This window comes from Acipenser ruthenus, chromosome 4 (assembly GCF_902713425.1).
Source record: "Acipenser ruthenus chromosome 4, fAciRut3.2 maternal haplotype, whole genome shotgun sequence".
NCBI classification, from domain to species: Eukaryota; Metazoa; Chordata; class Actinopteri; order Acipenseriformes; family Acipenseridae; genus Acipenser; species Acipenser ruthenus.
Window position 1 is genome coordinate 37,437,865 of NC_081192.1, and position 20,138 is coordinate 37,458,002.

The 20,138-nt window shown below is 39.2% G+C and overlaps 1 protein-coding gene across 11 annotated transcripts in view; it reads left to right on the forward strand.

Annotated features, from left to right (window-relative positions):
* Positions 1-19,333, forward strand: part of LOC117400177 (palmitoyltransferase ZDHHC11-like) — a 31,917-nt gene extending 12,584 nt beyond the window's left edge. For 2 of the 11 annotated variants that reach the window (XM_033999667.3, XM_033999659.3), the window contains exons 2-11: positions 12,711-12,932; positions 13,870-14,048; positions 14,651-14,752; positions 16,435-16,559; positions 16,856-17,011; positions 17,301-17,410; positions 17,686-17,744; positions 17,834-17,897; positions 18,104-18,182; positions 18,311-19,333. In XM_033999667.3, coding sequence (XP_033855558.3) covers positions 12,711-12,932; positions 13,870-14,048; positions 14,651-14,752; positions 16,435-16,559; positions 16,856-17,011; positions 17,301-17,410; positions 17,686-17,744; positions 17,834-17,897; positions 18,104-18,182; positions 18,311-18,774 — 1,560 coding nt within the window. In that variant the 3' untranslated portion in view covers positions 18,775-19,333. Of the gene's footprint in view, positions 1-898; positions 1,009-8,665; positions 8,770-12,710; positions 12,933-13,869; positions 14,049-14,650; positions 14,753-16,434; positions 16,560-16,855; positions 17,012-17,300; positions 17,411-17,685; positions 17,745-17,833; positions 17,898-18,103; positions 18,183-18,310 lie in introns of those variants that run through there. The other 9 variants (XM_033999669.3, XM_033999663.3, XM_033999661.3 and 6 more) reach the window with 9 other exon arrangements.
* The last annotated feature ends 805 nt before the right edge of the window (positions 19,334-20,138 follow it).

Sequence of the window (20,138 nt, forward strand, 5' to 3'; positions counted from 1 at the left end):
TGATTTCATTAGCTAGTGTATAACCCCTTTGATCACTTCAATGTCTTATACGTTTATACCATATTATCTGGGCTAGTCAAGAGTTAATTTATTTAAATGCTTTTAAATATTTTTCACTTAAATTTTCATCTACCTCTTCCTGTTTTCTGTTTGCTCAAAGAATTCCAGGAATTGTAGCATTGGTCATTTAAGGTAAATTTCCTACACATACAGTATTAGTCAGAGGAAGTGGCTACTATCTATTGATCCCCAGCAGATTCACTTGTTGTTCTAATACATACATTTCTGTACAGTAGATGGTTTAAAATGACTAGATACAATACTTAACAGGGCACCATGACTTACCTATCGCAGAGGTCTGTAACTTGCTTATATAGCTACAGTGCATGTTTGTTTTGTTTTTGCTTAGACTAGAGACCACCATAAAACCATTTTGGTGTTCCTTAGAAGTCATAGGGCTAGATTCTCAAAGCTGTTTGCTCCAAATAACAATAGCATGATATTTTAACACAACTCAGTCATTTGATACCAGGGCTTGTGAGTAGTCTGGAGTTGTTTCTTACTCGTTTATGAGTTGATAACACCGCATTTTAGATTTAAACTAATGTAGCTGTTTTGTACTTTTAATTAATCAGCATTATATATAATCTCTATGAGGAAAGTTGCTTGAGCTTATTGATTGTATAATGTAGGGTTATGAACTGAATACAATGTTAATTAGAGAATGTACTGAGTTTTAGGGAGTCCCTGTAAATAGTTGCAGCGCCTCAAGGCCACAACGTCTAATGCTGGTGTAAACCAGAATTGTTTTGCCAGCTTAAGTGATAAAGATGTGAAGCAAACAGAATGATGTAACCACAACAATGTGGACTATTGGGGGAAAGAAAGAAGCAGTTATGACAGGTGTAAAAATCAAATGCTATTGTATGAAACCGGTTTATTTAGAGCTCTTTGTTGGAGCAGGAAGAATGAAATAAGGACTGCAGCCTGTCTCTTGCCAGAATATAGGTAAATATTTCCTTATTCTGTATTTTGCATGCTGTCAATAAAGTTTATTAAACTTTAACCTTGTTGTATTTCAGCAAATACTTTCGGTCGATCCACAAAATAACACACTTATGTGAAGCGGTTAACAGAATTGTAAACTGTTTTCCCCCCATCAGACAAAAATAATGCTAACGACGTATTAAAGTAAATAAGTAAGTGTTTAGAAATCTTCTGACTGCTTTTCACTCTCATCGCTGTAGTAAAAGGTATAGAATACAAAAAGCATTGTGAGTATTTTGCAATACAGTGCCTGACATTTAGGATTTACATTTTTTTGTATTATCTGTGTAAAGTATCTCTGCATTCAGATTATAATTATTATGATGTAGTTCACAAAATGACAATACACTTATAAAACGGCAGGCAGAGATCTGTAATTCTTAAGTATGCTCTGCTTGTGGAATTGGTGAAGGTCTGTCGCACAATCAGAGGTATTGATTATGAGAACATCATAATTCTTGCTTATTGTCAAGATGTATAGATCTGACATAACATACATGTTATCTGCAGGGTTCATGCCTAGGCTGTGAGACCAGAGCACTTACCAGTAGTTTGTACCATGTATTGGTGGTTCCAGCAGTGTGTCAAGGTTTACCATACTCTGCCTTTCACTTGTTCTTCCTGATAGGTACTGTACTTTCAGAGCTAACCATTTTGTTACCTTATTACATTTTCTTCAGTTTTCACCCATTTAGTGAGTGTGAGATTGCTTATAAATTGAAATCAGTGTTCCTTATTTGGGTATGGCATACTGCAAACCCTATAGTGAAACAGGAAGTAGTGGTTCTCTTATCCTGTCTATAAATATTTTATTTCTTTCCTGTTATCATGCTTACGTTTCTCAGGCTAAATACTTACTGGTACTTGTTTTTAATTTGAAGACACAGAAGTATTCCCCAATGAATATGTAACTTTGAATCAATGCAAGCAGATTTAATAAAGTGCTCTGTGATGTAATACACCAACTTCACTTTGATCAGGTCCAAATAGCATGATGTTTGCTTGCTTGCTACATTTACACACTGTATTTAAAAACAGCATTCAGAATAGGTTTTGTTTTGTTGTTTAAAGACAGGGTCAAGATATTTAGTTTTAATTGTTGTTAATTAATTGCCTGCTTTGGGGTCTGGATAGAGGTTTACTTGGTTCAATTAAACAATTAAGAACATGGTCTGAACAAAGAATCATTCAAAATAATGGGTAGATTTCTGAACATCCCCTATTACCTATGTATTCTATATGTTGCAACTACACGTTTTAGCAGAGCAGACACAGAGCAGTGGGTGTTGATGCACAGACATGCAAATTTAATAACACAGGTGCTGCCACTAGGGTACCAGCAATGGTAGCCCTAGTGTCAGATTTAATAAAGAAAACAAACCAAACAAGCTAAAAATAAAAGTTTGCCACACAGGACGAGCGCTAGTCTCACTAAAAGAGACGTTCCTCTCCAGGAACCTACGATGGTACGAAAACCCTCTCTATACACCGTTTGGGATGAACCTACTTCTGGGCCCCCGGAGTCCCAGAATCCTCACGGCGACTCCTGCCTCTTCAAACGACCTCGGCTTGGCAATGCCTTCACGAGTACCTTCTTGCAGTGGAAGGGTTTCATGTAGTAGTTCTCTTCATGGAGAGGACGCTGTCCTCCTCCCTGCTGTCAACAAGCGCAAGATTCCGCTCAGCGCTCGTGTACAAATATGTTCCGTGTCTTCAGTGTCTTGTTGGTGTACTATACAATTACACCATTTGTAAATATAACCTAATGTATAAAAAAGGTTTAACTTGATGTTCATAGTAAAAAAAGCACAAATATTGAGTATCTTCCTTATAATGTTAATACAAAGAAAATGGTATTTATCCCAGTAATGCAGCAAGGTACCTTGATTTCCATTACACGAGAGTAGATGTTAAAACTTCATGCTGATTTGAACTCGGCTCTCGCCAAGATAAGCACCAACTAAGACGTAGCTTTACAGTAAACTAATGTGATCCATATGTGTCTCCATCCATTTACGTTTCCTTCCATATGATGATGTAGATATCCTTCTGTCTGGTGTTAATGGCTGAAGTGTAATGCTGGCTCCAGGGATCAGCTTATTTTGCCTCCCTGGCGCATCAGCACACACAACGGCTGCGATGCTGGCTCCGGGGATCAACCAAAGTGCGGCCTCCCCAGCGCATCAGCATGACAACCGTCTGGATTGAGCTAAGTAGGGTACATCTCTGGGGTTTTCAAGTGGGCACCTTCCATCCTCAGTGTTTCGTCGACTAGCCCACGACACCTCAAGAGGGCTCGACGGTGATTCTGGCGTCCCAGCATCACCCCCCTCCGTCCCCCACTCAACTCAGCCCAGCTTACTTACCTGTCCCCAGCCAGAATCTTTCCGTCTCAACCACAGCCAGTTGCTGCTCCTCTCTGCTGCTTCAGATAAGTTCTTCACTGTGCGACGCAACTCTTGGCCACTGAATCCGACGTCTCTGAGAAACCAGGTTGTAGAGTGTGCCACAAATCCTCGACAACCCACTTCCACTGGGTAAACCCGAACTCTCCATCCTCGCTGTTCCGCTTCAGTGGCTAGTTGAGCATACCGCAGTTTCTTCCTCTCATACGCCTCATCTACAGCATCCTCCCATGGCACTGTTAACTCTACCAGGTAAACAAGGCGTGCTGATCCAGACCACAAGACAATATCTGGTCGAAGGTTAGTGGTGGCAATCTCAGGTGGAAAAATAAGCCGTTGACCAACATCTGCCAGCATTTTCCAGTCTCTAGCAGCTTCCAGTTGTCCTGGGCGAGAATTGGTTTTAACACCTTTTCTTGGTGGTTGCTCTCCTGGGCGGAGGAATGTTGTCTTTTGTGTGTAATGTTTTGATGGAACAGGTGACAACTTATTGGTCATGTTACGCTTGTCTTCCAATGCTAAGGCCAAACATCGCAGCACCTGGTCATGGCGCCAAGTAAACCGTCCTTGGCTAAGAGCCACCTTACATCCTGTCAAAATGTGCCTTAATGTTGCAGGTGATGAACACAAAGGACATGAGGGATCCTCTCCTACCCAGAGGTTTAGGTTCTGTGGTGATGGGAGAACATCATATGTTGACCTGATGAGGAAACTGATCCTGCTCTGTTCCATTTACCATAGGTCTTTCCAGCCAATCTTGCGTTGTTCCACACTCTCCCATCTCATCCATTCTCCCTGCTTGGCCTGGGAAATGGCCTTTATACACCTCATCCTCTCCTCCTGCTTTTGCACCTCGTTGACTACCAGCTTCCTCCTTTGAGCTGGGGCCGCCTTGTGCCATGTAGGAGGAGTTGAACTGAAACCAAGACCCCCTCTTCCATGCTGAACTTGCCCCATGATATCACCAATTCGAAGGGCAGCCTTTGCATCTTCCACAGCTTTCTTTGCCGCCCACTTTCTTCCAGTTTTCAACACAGGTGCTGCCTCCCTTACGCATTTATCGCGTGACTCTACTAAAGTCATTTCCAGTCTGACCTTGGCGCACTTAAACTCCTCGGTTAGAGCAGAGACTGGTAGCTGCAGTATTCCTTTACCATAAAGTCCCACTCTGCTGAGGCAGCGTGGAACTCCCAACCATTTCCTGATGTATGAACTGATTAAAGCTTCCAGCTTCTCGACTGTTGTCAAAGAAACCTCGTACACAGTCAGTGGCCACCGCAACCTCGGCAGTAGACCAAACTGAAAGCACCAGAGTTTTAGTTTACCTGGTAGAGCGCAGCTGTCTATGCTCTTCAACCCTTCCACTGCTTGTTGTCTAACTTCTCCCACACGAACTGTGTCCTTTAGATCCCCGTCGTACCATCTCCCAAGACTCTTCACTGGCTTCTCAGACACTGTTGGTATTGCCTCACCATTAATGAAGAATGTTTTATCTACTACTTTGCCTTTAATTATAGAGATGCTCCTTGATTTAGTGGGCTTGAATTGCATTCGTGCCCATTCAATGTTATTGGTTAATTTGCCCAATAATCGATTAGTGCAGGCTACTGTTGTAGTCATGGTTGTCATGTCATCCATGTATGCTCGAATTGGTGGTAGTCGCATTCCAGAAGCCAAGCGCTCTCCTCCTACTACCCATTTTGATGCCCTAATGATTACTTCCATTGCCATGGTAAAAGCCAGTGGAGAAATGGTGCATCCTGCCATTATTCCAACCTCTAGGCATTGCCATGTAGTGCTGAATTCTGAAGTTGAAAAACTGAATTGCAAATCTCCAAAATAGGCTTTCACTAAATTTGTTATTGTCATCGGTACACTGAAAAAATCAAATGCTGCCCAAAGAAGTTCATGTGGCACTGAACCATATGCATTAGCCAAATCCAGGAATGTCACATGGAGCTCCTTCCTCTCCTTTTTAGCTGATTGAATTTGTTGCCAGATCACATTGATGTGTTCTAAGCAACCTGGGAAACCTGGAATGCCCGCTTTTTGTATTGAAGTGTCAATGAAGCAGTTCTTTAATAGGTAAGATGACAATCTCTGAGCAATAATGCTGAAGAAAATCTTGCCTTCTACGTTTAATAGGGAAATGGGACGAAACTGACTGATGCTTGTAGAATCTTTTTCTTTAGGTATAAAGACTCCACCTGCTCGGCGCCATGCTTTTTGTACAACCTGTTTTTCCCATGCCACTTTCATCAATTTCCACAGAATTCGTAGAACTCCTGAAGCACTCTTGTACACTCTGTACGGAACTCCATTAGGCCCTGGAGATGATGAAGCCCTTGCTTTTTTCACAGCTTGCTCTATTTCTTTCCACTTAGGTGCACAGTCCTCCATTTGGTATTCTGGTGGATTGATAGGTGGGATGTCTGACGGAATTGACATAGGCTCCTGCCTTTTTGAATCTGTATGTGTTTCCTCCAAATATCTCTCCAGCTCAACCTTAGATGCTTTTAGTGTGCCATTCTTCTCACTGGTGAATAACTTCTTTACAAATTTGAATGGGTCTTTATAAAAGTTAGCTCTCGCACGCTCCTTCTTTTTGTAGCGTTTCCGTAGGCGCTCAGCTCTGCGCAATGTTGCAAGCTTATCTTTTATGACCCTTTGTAAGAGATTGAGTCCCTCCTTCTGACTTTGTTCTGCTCTTCTCCATTGGTTCCTCAGCTGTCTCCTTTCTCTAACTAAGCGTTCAATCTCTTGCTGCCGTCTAGACTTTCCAGGAATAGTTTGTACTTTTTCCTTCCTTTTTTCAACTCCAAACCTCTCACTTCCATATGCGTAGATGATGTCCCCAAATTTATCCAGCTTCTTTTCAACTGTTCCACTTAATCTTTCCAATGCAACGCAGAGATCTGTGTTTACTGTGTCCCATGCAGTTTTCTCACAAGCTCTTGGCCATTTAACTCCAGGCTTGTGCCCGTTGAGGTTCTTTTCTCTCTTATGCTGGTTTGTCTGACCGGGTTCACAAGGATCATTAGGTTCATCACTAACTGTGTCCATGCAAGTCCTCCTCACATCTATGACAGGGGTGCTGATATCCTGCGAACTGTGGTTTGCTTCCTGTCGCTGGATTTCATTCGACTGACTTGACTGACTTCGTAAGAAGTACTGATCAATGCGAGGCCCTTGTCCCTTCTCCCTCAAGCATTTCATTCTCCCTTGATGAATCTTCAAACCCCTGACCGTTGTCGCCTTGCTCCAGCCGCAGACACAAACCTGGAGTTCCATGTCTTTGTTAACTGCAGATCTTGAACTAGTCTTTTGTGAAGTACTCTCCATACTCATATCCGTTTCCGTTCCTAAGTCGTTAACCGTGTTGTCCAACGTTGAGTCATCTTCCGCCCCCGCTCTCGCAGACTCTAGGGGTATTTTTCTCTTTAATTTCTTAGAAGCCTTGGGCGGGTGTCTCCAGCATCCTGTAAACACAGAGCTGGATACTGCCGACAAGGGTAGCTAACCCTTACCAGCCCCAATGGGGTCTCTTTCCTCCTGTCAGCTGTCTCTCCAGGCTGTCACAAGGTCTTTCCCTTGTTGCCAGCTGCACTATTCACAGCAGTCACTGGACGTATCCAGATCTTCATGATTTCCATTACACGAGAGTAGATGTTAAAACTTCATGCTGATTTGAACTCGGCTCTCGCCAAGATAAGCACCAACTAAGACGTAGCTTTACAGTAAACTAATGTGATCCATATGTGTCTCCATCCATTTACGTTTCCTTCCATATGATGATGTAGATATCCTTCTGTCTGGTGTTAATGGCTGAAGTGTAATGCTGGCTCCAGGGATCAGCTTATTTTGCCTCCCTGGCGCATCAGCACACACAACGGCTGCGATGCTGCCCCGGGGATCAACCAAAGTGCGGCCTCCCCAGCGCATCAGCATGACAACCGTCTGGATTGAGCTAAGTAGGGTACATCTCTGGGGTTTTCAAGTGGGCACCTTCCATCCTCAGTGTTTCGTCGACTAGCCCACGACACCTCAAGAGGGCTCGACGGTGATTCTGGCGTCCCAGCATCACCCCCCTCCGTCCCCCACTCAACTCAGCCCAGCTTACTTACCTGTCCCCAGCCAGAATCTTTCCATCTCAACCACAGCCAGTTGCTGCTCCTCAAATACATTGAGGAAAGCTGTTGCACATTGCATTGATTTTAAAAGCATAATTTAATGCACTTTTGTTTAATTGTGCAACTAAAACATGTTAGTTGGAATAAGGGCAGCAGTGTGGAGTAGTGGTTAGGGCTCTGGACTCTTGACCGGAGGGTTGTGGGTTCAATCCCCAGTGGGGGACACTGCTGTTGTATCCTTGAGCAAGGTACTTTACCTAGATTGTTTCAGTAAAAACCCAACTGTATAAATGGGTAATTGTATGTAAAAGATAATGTGATATCTTGTAACAATTGTAAGTCGCCCTGGATAAGAGCATCTGCTAAGAAATAAATATTATTAAGGACATTAAAAGTATACTTGCTGGTAGACTCCCTTTGCAGCCTAGTAGTAGCTTGAACACCCCTTGAACACCCACCCTGAGCACAGAAACTGCAGGGGGTTTATATGTGTGACATCTCCCGATTAACAATAAATTAGTCGGTCCAGAGATGGTCACATGCTGCACGAGTTTAGTGGATGGGCTTTTAACCCCATCCATGCTGCCACACAATAACAAACAGTCGTTTTTTAAAAATAAACAAAATACATTCAAACCAAGAACAATAACAAAGCCAAACATTGTTTTAAATAAACACAAAATACAAACATTTTTTAAATCATATTAATACAACAATAAACCATTACTTTTAAATCATAATGCATTCACCAGTTCAAAATAAACAATACATATATTTACACACAGGGCTTTGCCCTGCCCCCTCTAATTATGTGCAGGGCTTTTCAGCCCTGCCACAGCGCACTTTACAATTCAGTTTTATTTGTAAGTCTGTTTAAAAAGATAATCATCATTTATTTTAGCCTTATATAATTTTATTTTACCACTAGAGGGAGTGCTGCAGCTACTCATTTCCCTGTAACTTGGATACAGTCTGCTGATTAGACTGCTGCAGCAAAGGATGTTAACATAATAAAAAGCTGTTGATTGTTAAGAGAATCAGTTCTGTCGTTCACATGCTGACTGCTGTCCTTTATGATAACAAGCATGCAGAAACCACACTGTGAGCCATGGCCAATGCCAAAGCGGTCTGTAACAATCCTCAGGATACAGCTGAATCTCAGAGACACAGCAACACTGGATCTGCAGGTAGGGGGCTATGTATTTATTTGTAAGTGCTATGATGAGTTTAGTTACATTTTTTTTAAGTTAACAACCGTCTCATCATTCAAGGGGAAATGATTACAGAGAATAAGGCAGGAATAAGTTGATACACCACTGAATATGTCAATCAACATGTTAAAGGGTGAAGGATTGCTGATTCAACAAGGCAAGTCTACATCGTTTAAGTTGTTCTGGAGTGATTTAGTACTAGTCTGTATATTGGGTTTTGATAGTCCTATCAACCAATCAGAGGTTCTCACACCAGCGTGGCTACCAGTCAGGGTAAAGGGCAACCTACATCCAATCATTTTGGTCCTCCATGGCACAAGGCGTCTTCAGTCGAGTCAAAACAAAGTGGAACTTGTCTGTAATAGCATTATAAAAATGTATGTTTCGACTGCTGTTTTTGTGGGTTAAATATTTGTGAATTATTAACTTGCTGTGCTGTTAAGTATTGGTTTAAAAAAGTGGTCATTTTTTAAATTGTAAGAGATGGAATTTGATTAATAGAGTACATAGTGAGGTACAGTAGATAACTAACAGATGTTTGCCAGCAGCAAAAACTGTGAGAAATGCGTGGATACCAGAAATGCATCTGCTGAAAGGTCAGTATTGTTGGCTATAATGAAATAAAAACATTGACTGTTACCATGGTGAACACATTTCCTTGTATAGTTTCTGTTTGATGATACACAATGTGCAGTAACGTCACTGTTTGAGGACATTGTTATCTCTGTCCTTGTTGGCCTGAATGAGTAGATATTCAGTTAAGCTTACCTGAACAAAGAGCTTTTTTTATTTTGTATTGTATTTCCATTCTGTACAACAGTATAATCTAGTGGTAAGATCTGTGTTTTGTTTATGCAAAAATTGCTAACTGCAAAAACGTTAAATTGTTAATCATCAATCTGTTAATAAAAATATTATTTTAATGTTCATTACCAGTAAACACATTAATGAACATGACATATAAATGCAAAAAATTATTTATATTTCAGAGAAAGGATTCCCATTCCCATACTAAACGTGTAATACACCCTCAAAATCAAAACATTTACTAGAACAATTTTCAATGTTGCTAATAAGGGAATCGAAACTAAAAAGTATGCAGTTTGAAGCTGCAGTGAACAATCACATTCATGTTCCATAGTTTAGCTTCTGTGTCTCTGTTTATCAAAACTGTGTTGACAGTCCAGTTTGTTTACATTCTTTAGTTAGCTGTAGGGACATCACATACTGTAAGCACCCAAAGTATAAGGCATGCATTGTTCACGTAAGGTTTTCTTCAAAAACACTAACTGGGCAACATGTTTGGCATTTAGAGTCTTATATTTTCGTATGTCACCTGCTGCAGTGAACTCTCTTTCTGATGGCATACTGGTATTTCTTTTCGAGTGGCTGATTTGCAATCTGCATTAATGTCTTGGCGTCTTAACAAGTGGGTGAAAAGATTGACTGCATTTCCAGTAAACCGTACTTAATTTCTTTGCAGCATATATTTTACAAATCACAAGGCTAGTGTAACATGAATTGAATCTTACCTTACTGCTAAGGGACAGAAAGGCCTAAGCTTTAAAACAATCAGCTATTCAATCACCAAACATGAAAATAGTGTACAGCAGGGGTTCCCAAACTGTCCCGAGTGGGCCACGGGAGCAATGACATTCTATGTATTTTTTTCTATTAACAGCAAAAAGCAGGCGTCGGCGGCAGCTGTAACTGTAGGAAAATAGTATTGGTATTGGCGGACTGTCAATCAAAGCAGAAATTCACAAATCAGAGCTAACAGATTGCCTACCTGTAGGCGGGATGTAGAGCGAGAGTTCTGACAATAGGGCAGTGTTAAGGTCATGTGATAGCTCTGCTGGCAGATGTAAAATGTGTGTAGAGTATTAATAAAATTACAATGTGTTGAATCCGCTACCACAGAATACGTTTTGCAAAGTATAAAGAACAAAAAAGGCAGCTACAGGAGTTTGAATGCATTTGTACTGTGGGCTCAGTTTTGAGGTGCTGGAATGGGTTTTTTCTTTTGTAGAAACCTTTTCATACTAATTTTTGTACTTGATAACATTAATTTAAAATTAAATTGATGAATACATTTTTGTGACTAATTAGCTATTAACGTTTAAAATATTGAGTAATTTGATATATGTTTCAATATTAACTAAATCAAGTTATTAATCAAACTGATAAACCTTGTTACATACCGGTAATCGATTTATTTAAATGTTTGGATATACTGCTATTTTATTGATTACTCACTCATTCACAGTCGACTCAAAATAACGCTAGAATATGTTTTGTTGGAAAATAATAATAATAAAAAAAAAAAGTTTTTTGACTGATTCAAATTTCCCTACAGATGGATTTATTTTCAGAAGTTTTCTTTTGGTTGTACAGAGGAGTGGCGAAAAAAAGTAACTTATGCAAGGCTTTCGTTTCCTTCTGCATTGTGCGCATTCGTCTTTTTTGTGCATAACAGTTCAGTGTGAGAGGTAATGGCTGGATGTTTTAGTTACACAGTGTTCAGAAATGAGGATTTAAGACTTATGTTTTTGTGCACGTTGTACTGGTTTTACTCAAAAATGATTCCTGTTCAGGTATTTATGAATGGGAATAATAAGAGACATACACTTCTTTCTTGTTTGATGACCAACAGAAGTATACAAAGGTACCTAATTTAAAGGTTTGTTAAAAACGTCTGTTTTTGGTTTTTGCAATTTGTTTTATTAACTAAAATTAAAGTGTTTAAAAATATTCTGTGTAATTTTTCATCTTTCACAATATTTATTCAAATTAGGTTTGTTTGTAATGTTACAGGTTTAAACATATAAAATGTTTTTATTTTGACATTTTCCCAAGGAGTGCTGATAGTGGGCCGCAGTGCCTAATGCAGCTTAACAGGTGGGCCTCAGGTAAAAATAAAAATAAAAAAAAGTTTGGGAACCCCTGGTATAAAGGATACAATAATATGTGTCTATGCTTTGCAAAGGACATCGTTTATTTATTTATTTATTTATGCAAATGGCTGTGTTTTTTTTTTTTTCATCGTCACCTGCAAATGACAATAATTAGATAAATGGTGTCACATAAAAAATACTGAATGAAGAGGTCTCTAAACCCTTCGTACTGTGCATATTTAAAACAAAACAAAAAAAAAATCAGTTTGGTCAAATAATCTTGCCAGGGCTGGTTTAAGCAGATCTCAGTTGTTAATAAAGACTTGCTTGGTCCGGCCTTTCGTTATACAGTAGTAGAAAGTTGCGCGAGGTTACATCACAAATGGGATTGTCATTAACATAAAGTACGGCTAGGGCTCCCGAGTGGCGCATCCAGTAAAGGCGCTCCTCGCAGGATGTGCCCTATAGCCTGGAGATCGCTGGTTCGAATCCAGGCTATGTCACAGCTGACCGTGACCGAGAGTTCCTAGGGGGCGGCGCACAATTGGCTGAGCGCTGCCCGGGTAGGGAGGGCTTAGGTCGGCAGGGGAATCCACGGCTCACCGCGCATCAGCGACCCCTGTGGCCGATAGGGCGCCTGTGGCTCTGCAGCGGAGCCGCCAGATCTGTGTTGTCCTCCGGCACTATAGGTCTGGTAGCATTGCTGTGGATCTGCAGTGCGAAAAATGACGGCTTGGAAGGAGCACGTTTCGGAGGACGCGTGTTTCAGCCTCCGTTTCCTGAGTCGGCGGGGGGGTTGCGAGCGGTGAGCCGGGGATAGAGATAATAATTGGGCATGCTAAATTGGGGTGAAAACCGGGGTAAAAATAATTGGCGACGACTAAATTTATAAAAAAAAACATAAAGTACGGCTTTCAAACATGTTTTGGCTGCACACTTCCATTTCCATGAGGATTGTGCGTGATATGTGAACCTGCAAATATGTTCCCTTGCATATACATGAGGCTTTGTATTCTCTTGCAGATGAACTGCTATGATAGGAGGGTAAGACGGACTAGACCTGCACGGGAAGACAGCAGAAATGATCTGGTTACCCCTCCACGGCGGTCCAGAGTGAATGGCTGGTCATTGCCTATACACTCCTTCCAGCTTGTCGCTTGGCTGTTCTACACATATCTGGCTATTGTAGGGTTTGGAATCTACATACCTCTGCTGCCTTACAACTGGAAGTATGCTGGCTACTGTGTATCCTTGTTTATATATAATCTGAGGTATTTCGCTGGGTCCTGTTGCAGAGTTTCTGCAGTGACATTTTATTAAATTATTATTTTATATTTTTGCTCAGTTTAGATATACCGTTTTCTTTTCAGGGTCAATACACCGCTAAAAGTGATAAGGAACAGAACACATTAAAGTGAATACAAATATATACATGTTTTTGTGTATCATTGTAATTATATTTTAATATTGCGTATCATATAGAATATATGACAGCCCAGTATCTGCCATTTTTAATACGGGCTCTGTCTGGGCTTATGAATATCCAGACCAAGTTCCAAGCAACATAAGAGCTGGGCACATGATTGCTGTTTGTAGAAGTAACTTTGGGAAGTGCATATTACTGGGTGCCAGAAAGGGCTAAAGTACACTAATTAATCAGACTTCAGACAATCATTTATTTTCAGTTGGCTGAACATTTGGAAATACTTTACAGTTTAATACAAAGCCTGTCACTCTTTTATAGGACTTTAGATATGAAGGAACTGGATTTGGTGCTCAGGTGATAGTCTAAGTGTGTTCCTTTAGGCCTAGAAGCGTAGTAGGATTTGCATGGTCTTTTTCCTGTTTGTATACAAGGACACTGTGTGTATTGGTTCACTTCAATGTAGCTAAATTAGGTAGCGGTACTTATCTATTACAGATATGTATGCAGAACTTAATTAGTAATAATCCACTACTCGATACATTATTACATTATTACAAAAAAAAAAAAGTTAAAAAAACAGTATTACATTATTAAAATAAAAATTTGAATAAACAAATTGCACACCTGCAATAGTCATGAGAGTGTTGCAACTCTGCAAGTTTTATGTTTTATTTACTGTACAGCGGTCCCTCATTTTAAGACATGTGTTAGTCTAGAATATGTTCAGTTTATTCCTTGACTCCTACATTTTCACAGATAATTGGCATAGCATTTGCTTCTCACTTTGTTATGCATATAGTTGCTGTCTCCATTGATCCTGCAGACCACAGTGTACGTGCCAAGAACAACTACAGGAATCCAATGCCAGCCTTAGACAGGGCGAAGCACCCTCATGCAATACAGAACCTGCATTGCTACCTGTGTGAAGTCGATGTGTAAGTGGTTTTATTGTCTTATCTTTGTGTCTATTAATTTTGTTGTTGTTGTTATTATTATTATTATTATTATTATTATTATTATTATTATTATTATTATTATTATTATTATTATTATTATAAATGTTTGTTTTAAGTTTGCAATCCTATAAAAGGGTTGGACCAAAAAAATGCTAGCTATTTTATTTAAATGGTCAGTCACTGATATGACTGCTGGGTTAATTCTCTCGTTAATAGCAGTCCCTGAAATGTGGTCTTTAATATAGAAAAAAGCTGCACCTCCCCAGTCTTTGATAGATGACTAATAAAGGCTGCTCAGTTGGTTAGTTCATCTTCATTTCAGACTGTCGCCACAACTTCCTTGAAGGAAATAGTGGTGGTACATATCCTGCCTATTTAAACACCTCTCAGATGTCAAATCTTGCTATCTTGGCTGCCCATGATAGCTCAGTGTCGCCCGACATCTTGTTGACTGAGTTATGGCAGGTGAATATAATTCTGTTGAATCCCTGATAAATCAGAATAATATGTGCTGTGCTGTAACAGATATAAACATTCAGTCATTATATGCACTTGACTAACCTCACTCTTCTGATTTCCAGGGGACTAAAAGCAAAACACTGCAGTAGCTGCAATAAGTGCATCTCTGATTTTGATCATCACTGCAAATGGCTGAATAACTGTGTCGGAGGAAGGAACTACTGGTAAGTTGCAACATCTCTACTGTATAAATTAACACCAACTTCCTTTAAGCACCAATCCACCTTACTTAAAATGACGTCTATCTTTTATCAAAATAAAGCCACCTTTTCTGTAGTGACTGAAGAGAGGAAGGCATTTTGCCGTCACAAAGATTCATAATGCTCAAGCGTACTGACATTAAAGCGAGAGTGTACCATATACATGTTTAATAATCATGAAAACACACATTTATAATTCCTTGGTTTTATAAAGGGTCATTCTGTGTAAAATAAACGGAGGACAAAAATTCACCTTACAAGACTTAAAATTGACCCTAAACCATCAAAACAAAGGGTGTGGGAAATTCACTGACACACAGGAGACAGGACTTTATTTGAAACGCTGCTTGATGCACTGATTTATTTTCGCCACATTGTGGTACTGCTGCAGAGCACAACCTAATACCAGCATTGTTAAAAATGTTGTCAGGTCGTAGCGCACACGCAGGTGCTCAAAATAATAGTGAAAACAAAAGGCACAAAGAAAAAGGGAAAATAAAACACAATAATAAAATAAAAGGTGCTGCTTTGTGGAGTGTCCCCCACTGCCGCTAAACCAGTCAGCTCGGGTCTCCAACCTACACTGAGGTATTCCCTCACAACACACTGTGGGGTGGCCCAGGTTTTCCCCGCTAACTATGCACGTCCCCCTCGGGTACGTAATTATGATCAGTCTGCTGTCTTCTTTAGCCATACTTGCCTGTCTTTTCCTCTCGCTCCAGACACTGCCGTTCTGTAAGGGTTTTTTTGTTTTTTAGCAATTCAGCAATTCATGAACAGAATTCCTGCTGTCGTTCTTCCTGAATGGGCCTGGCCACCCACAACAAAGCGTTCTTTATTTTTATAGGCCAAGCAACCCCCCAAGGCCCGCCTCCCAACCACTCAGAGAGAGGGAGAGACCACAAACCTCACCCACCTCTCCTTGTCATTGCCATGACTGAAAGGCGGATCTTAGAGGGCTGCTGCCCTCTTCCTGCAGAACCACGCATGCGCCAGACAGTCAGCACAGATCTCCCCTGTTAAAACCAGTCAGAACAACACAAACAACTATCTGAATGGATTCGTATTCATATGTTCTGTAATAGATGGAGCATCTTTTCTATGGTTCAGATGGGATCTAATTCAGTTTCTAATTACTGATCCTGTAATTATAGTGCCAGCAAAGACTGAGGGTGTGGGGAAGACAATGAGACGGGGCAAAAAAGAAAATACACCGTGCAGCATGTCCTTGGTCTTCCCATGATTTTCACAAGCCACCTCCCTAATTAAATTCTAAAATAGTTGTTCTGTAGTTTTTAAGTGGAGTTTTAAAACTGTGCACAGGTTTGCAGTGTGGAAAGAGTTACAGTAAAAACAATATTTCAAACCAGTATTGAAATCCAACCCTTTAATTGTTTTGCTAGAAGCAAGGGGATCTATTGATACTTGAACTCATTTCCTGACGCAGAGTGTGACATTTAAAATGTGTAACTGCATCGGGGAGTTTTCTTGTACCCGAGTTCCCTAAAATAGTTCTAGAAATAATGAAAAGTATACAGTATAGGTGTAATGTTTGCTTTATTTGTATGCCTATTTCTACTGTATAATGTAGGGTTCAATAGATTATTATAATCGAATTTAAAAACACGTGTCACATTGTTTTGTAGGTTTTTCTTCTGTACTGTGCTTTCTGCTGTCCTTGGTATTATTCTGATGGTGCTTGTGATCCTCTATGTTTTCATCGAACATTTTGTGAACCCTACTCAGCTGCGCACTGCTCCTCAGTTTCATGGTATGTGCCTAAACACGTTCACTCTTAATCAAGAAAAAGAAGTAGTAAAAGTATTTTTTTATAGTCTGTTCACGTTTTACACTTATAAATTTGCACCTATAGGGTGTGCAGTGGGACTACATACAGACTTTGTAATGCAGTACAACTGTAGTGCACTAATGCAAAATCTGTTCTGATTGCAACAAAGGCAAATGCAGTATAATGTAAAATGACTATATCCAAAATACTTTGTCACAACATGACAATTCTAGTGGCATCTGTTTTCCTGTTGTTAAAATATTCATTTTTCTCTAAAGATATTCAGGAGAACAGCACGTGGCTGGCATTTCTTCCGGTGTCTTCCGTGGAAACAAGTTCAGCAGGGATTCTGGTTCCAGCATTCATTTCTATTCTCATGGGATTGGCCTCTCTCTTGTTGCTTGGGCATTTACTTGGATTCCATATTTACCTGTGTGAGTTATAAGCAAGCCATGACTTTCACAACTCCAGAAAACTACACTTGCTGTATGTCATACTGATGTAACAGAAAAAAAATGTAAAGTTTATTTAGTCCTGAACATGATTCAGTCAAATCTCCAAATAGTTTATTTCTTTCAAGTAAAAATGGCTCACTTCCTGATTATTATAAAATAAAATAATGATTTTCATTAGGTCAGTATACAGTACTTGTTTATTTTATTTTATTTTTATTTTTTTTAGAAAAAAGACTATCTTAAGATCTGAGTCTGTCTCTCTTTACAGTGACAAAGAAGCTGAGTACGTATGAATATATAGTGAAACAGCGGCACACTGAAAGTATTAAAAACCAAGACAAGGATTTGGAGTCAACATCATCAACATCCAGATCCCAGGTGAACATTTTTTAAAAAGCAACTACTTTAGAATTGTACAGACATTCAGTTTGAAGTAACTGAATTTGATCCTAACTCAGGTATATTTGTTATAAGAAGTTAATGAAAATAGAAACCCACATCTCAGTTAGCACTAATTTTAACATTCTCTAGAAAGAAAGAATGAAAGAGTTATGCCATGGCCTAACTGAAAAAAACTGCAGTGAAGAGGCCCAGGCTTAACTCGTAAGTCTTCTGTAAAGACCTGTTATAATTGTTATATCCTCTATTGATAGAATGTGCCAGCAGTGCAGACCTCTACTGGTTGTGATTCACCCTTATCTGCAAGGTCCAGGTAACATTTTGATTATCTCCAGAGTCAAAATAGTTTTGTATAAAATCTTGTAATTGTACACAAAAACTTTATTTTTTTTTCTCACACAGTGCTTTCAAGTACCAGGATAGACCCCACGTAACCATTAAGCAGTCCAGTGGTGTTTGTGCAGAGGTGAGCTTGTTCATTGAAAAGTACTTTATATTTTTGTTATTTTAAAACTATGAACTATCAAACTGAAGGGGGAGGTGTGTGTGTGTGTGTGTGTGTGTGTGTGTGTGTGTGTGTGTGTGTGTGTGTTAAAAATCTGCAAACTCACAATGTAACTTGGACAGATTTTTCTGAATGAATTTTTGTTTTTTATATATTATTTTTATTAGGGAGATATCAAACAAGCAACCAGTGATACAGGTGAGAATTCATGCTATACTCCAAAACAGGCCACTCAAAGCTTAACAGGTACATGTGTTTTTTTATTTCCTCAAATATTTTATTTCACCCATTTACTTATTTTATCTATCTGTCATTGCATACAATACAAATAAACCTTTTATTTTACCTTTTACCTTTATAAACTTAACCCACAGAAATCTGTTTTTGTCCCCTTACAGTAAACTTGGAAGGTGAAAGTTTGGTGGATTCAAAAGGAAGCTGTAAGTCTGCACTTAAACAGAAGCCAAATAATCCCCTCCAGGAAGGTGTGGAATCCACAGAGCAAATCCCAGTCGCCCAAAACCCTCTAGGGAGTTCTGCTAAGCAAAGTACCCCCTCAAAGCAGTCAAAACATGCAGCTACGCAGCTTGTCACTACTCCCTCTCCCTATGCATCTGAGAACTCTGGGAATTTGAGACAATCGTTTCTTAGCACACCTTTATCAATGGACACAGCCCATTCTGAACAGGAATTGTCACATCTAGGAACCTCACATTTGATGGATGGAAGTCAAAGGAGTTCACAAGAAGTGTCTTTTCATACTACAGGTGTTCATTCACTCTCCTTGGGCAACAACATTCTCGAAACAGATATGGAGAGTGAGCCAAGCTTGCAATAAGCACTTTATTTTTTTTTCTTTGCAAACGGCTGGTGGAGTGTCCCCCCCCCCCCCATACACACACCACAAGGCCTATCCTTTGGATGTCTTGAACTGGACATGAAAGCTGGGAAACAGCTATTCCTTTAAAAAAAAAAAAAAAAGCCTTTTCATTTTTTATTCTTTATCTATTCTTGTTGAAAAGAAATGGACTAGGTTTTACAGCTCATGGCAGTGCTGACTAATGGCAATGAAACTTCAATATGCACTATTTAAATTAAGTGAAAAATGTTGTTGTTAAAGACATTTAATAACATGATGTACTTTTAGATTGTATAACTGTCTGTCTTCATTCCTCCCTCCCCAAAATGTAAAAGATGTATGTTAAAATTATTACAATATTAAGCTATATGTTTATACTTTTATTTATATCCAATGACAAAAGCATTTGGTATGCTTTAAGTGGTGAAAGATTGTGTATTTTTCATGGTCATTGATTTGAGTGGTCTCATTTTTGGTTTGTTATATCTGAACTTAAATCTTTAAAGGATTTCTATATAATAAACAAATAACAGCTGTTCTCTCTGGTGCTCATTTTTACATATAAAAATCTTTTTTTTGGCAAATATTACCTGAACAATTTTTTTAGTAGCCCATCTGTTATGTAAGCAATAACTGTAGTGTCTAGAACTAAGACCATAGGCTGCAATGTTATATTAGAGGGAGGCTATTATTATTATTATTATTATTATTATTATTATTATTATTATTATTATATATATATATATATATATTTTTTTTTTTTTTTTTACAAACTATTTACGATATTGACCCTTGTGGGGTTTAAGTCATTAAACTGATGAGTTCAATATGAATACAGTACCTACACAGAGCTCTTATAAAAAAAAATGGCAAAAACAATCTTCCATGCCAGTTCATTGGTAATGATAAATGTTGATTGATGGAGCAGAATAAAACACAAACCCTGCAACATAATTCTTTAAATATTTCATTTAAAAAATCCTTTACAGTGCCTTTTTACGGGTTACCACTGACATATTGCATGAGTAGTAAGTTATTTATTATTATTATTTATTTCTTAGCAGACGCCCTTATCCATGGCAACTTACAATTGTTACAAGATATCCCATTATTATTATTTTTTTTTTTTTTACATACAATTACCCATTTATACAGTTGGGTTTTTACTGGAGCAATCTAAGTAAAGTACCTTTGTCAAGGGTACAGCAGCAATGTCCCCCACCTGGGATTGAACCCACAACCCTCTGATCCAGAGCCCTAACCACTACTCCACACTGCTGCCCCTTAGAAACAGAAGCTGTAAACTATTTATTCTTTGTTCTGACAAGCAGTTAAATACTGAG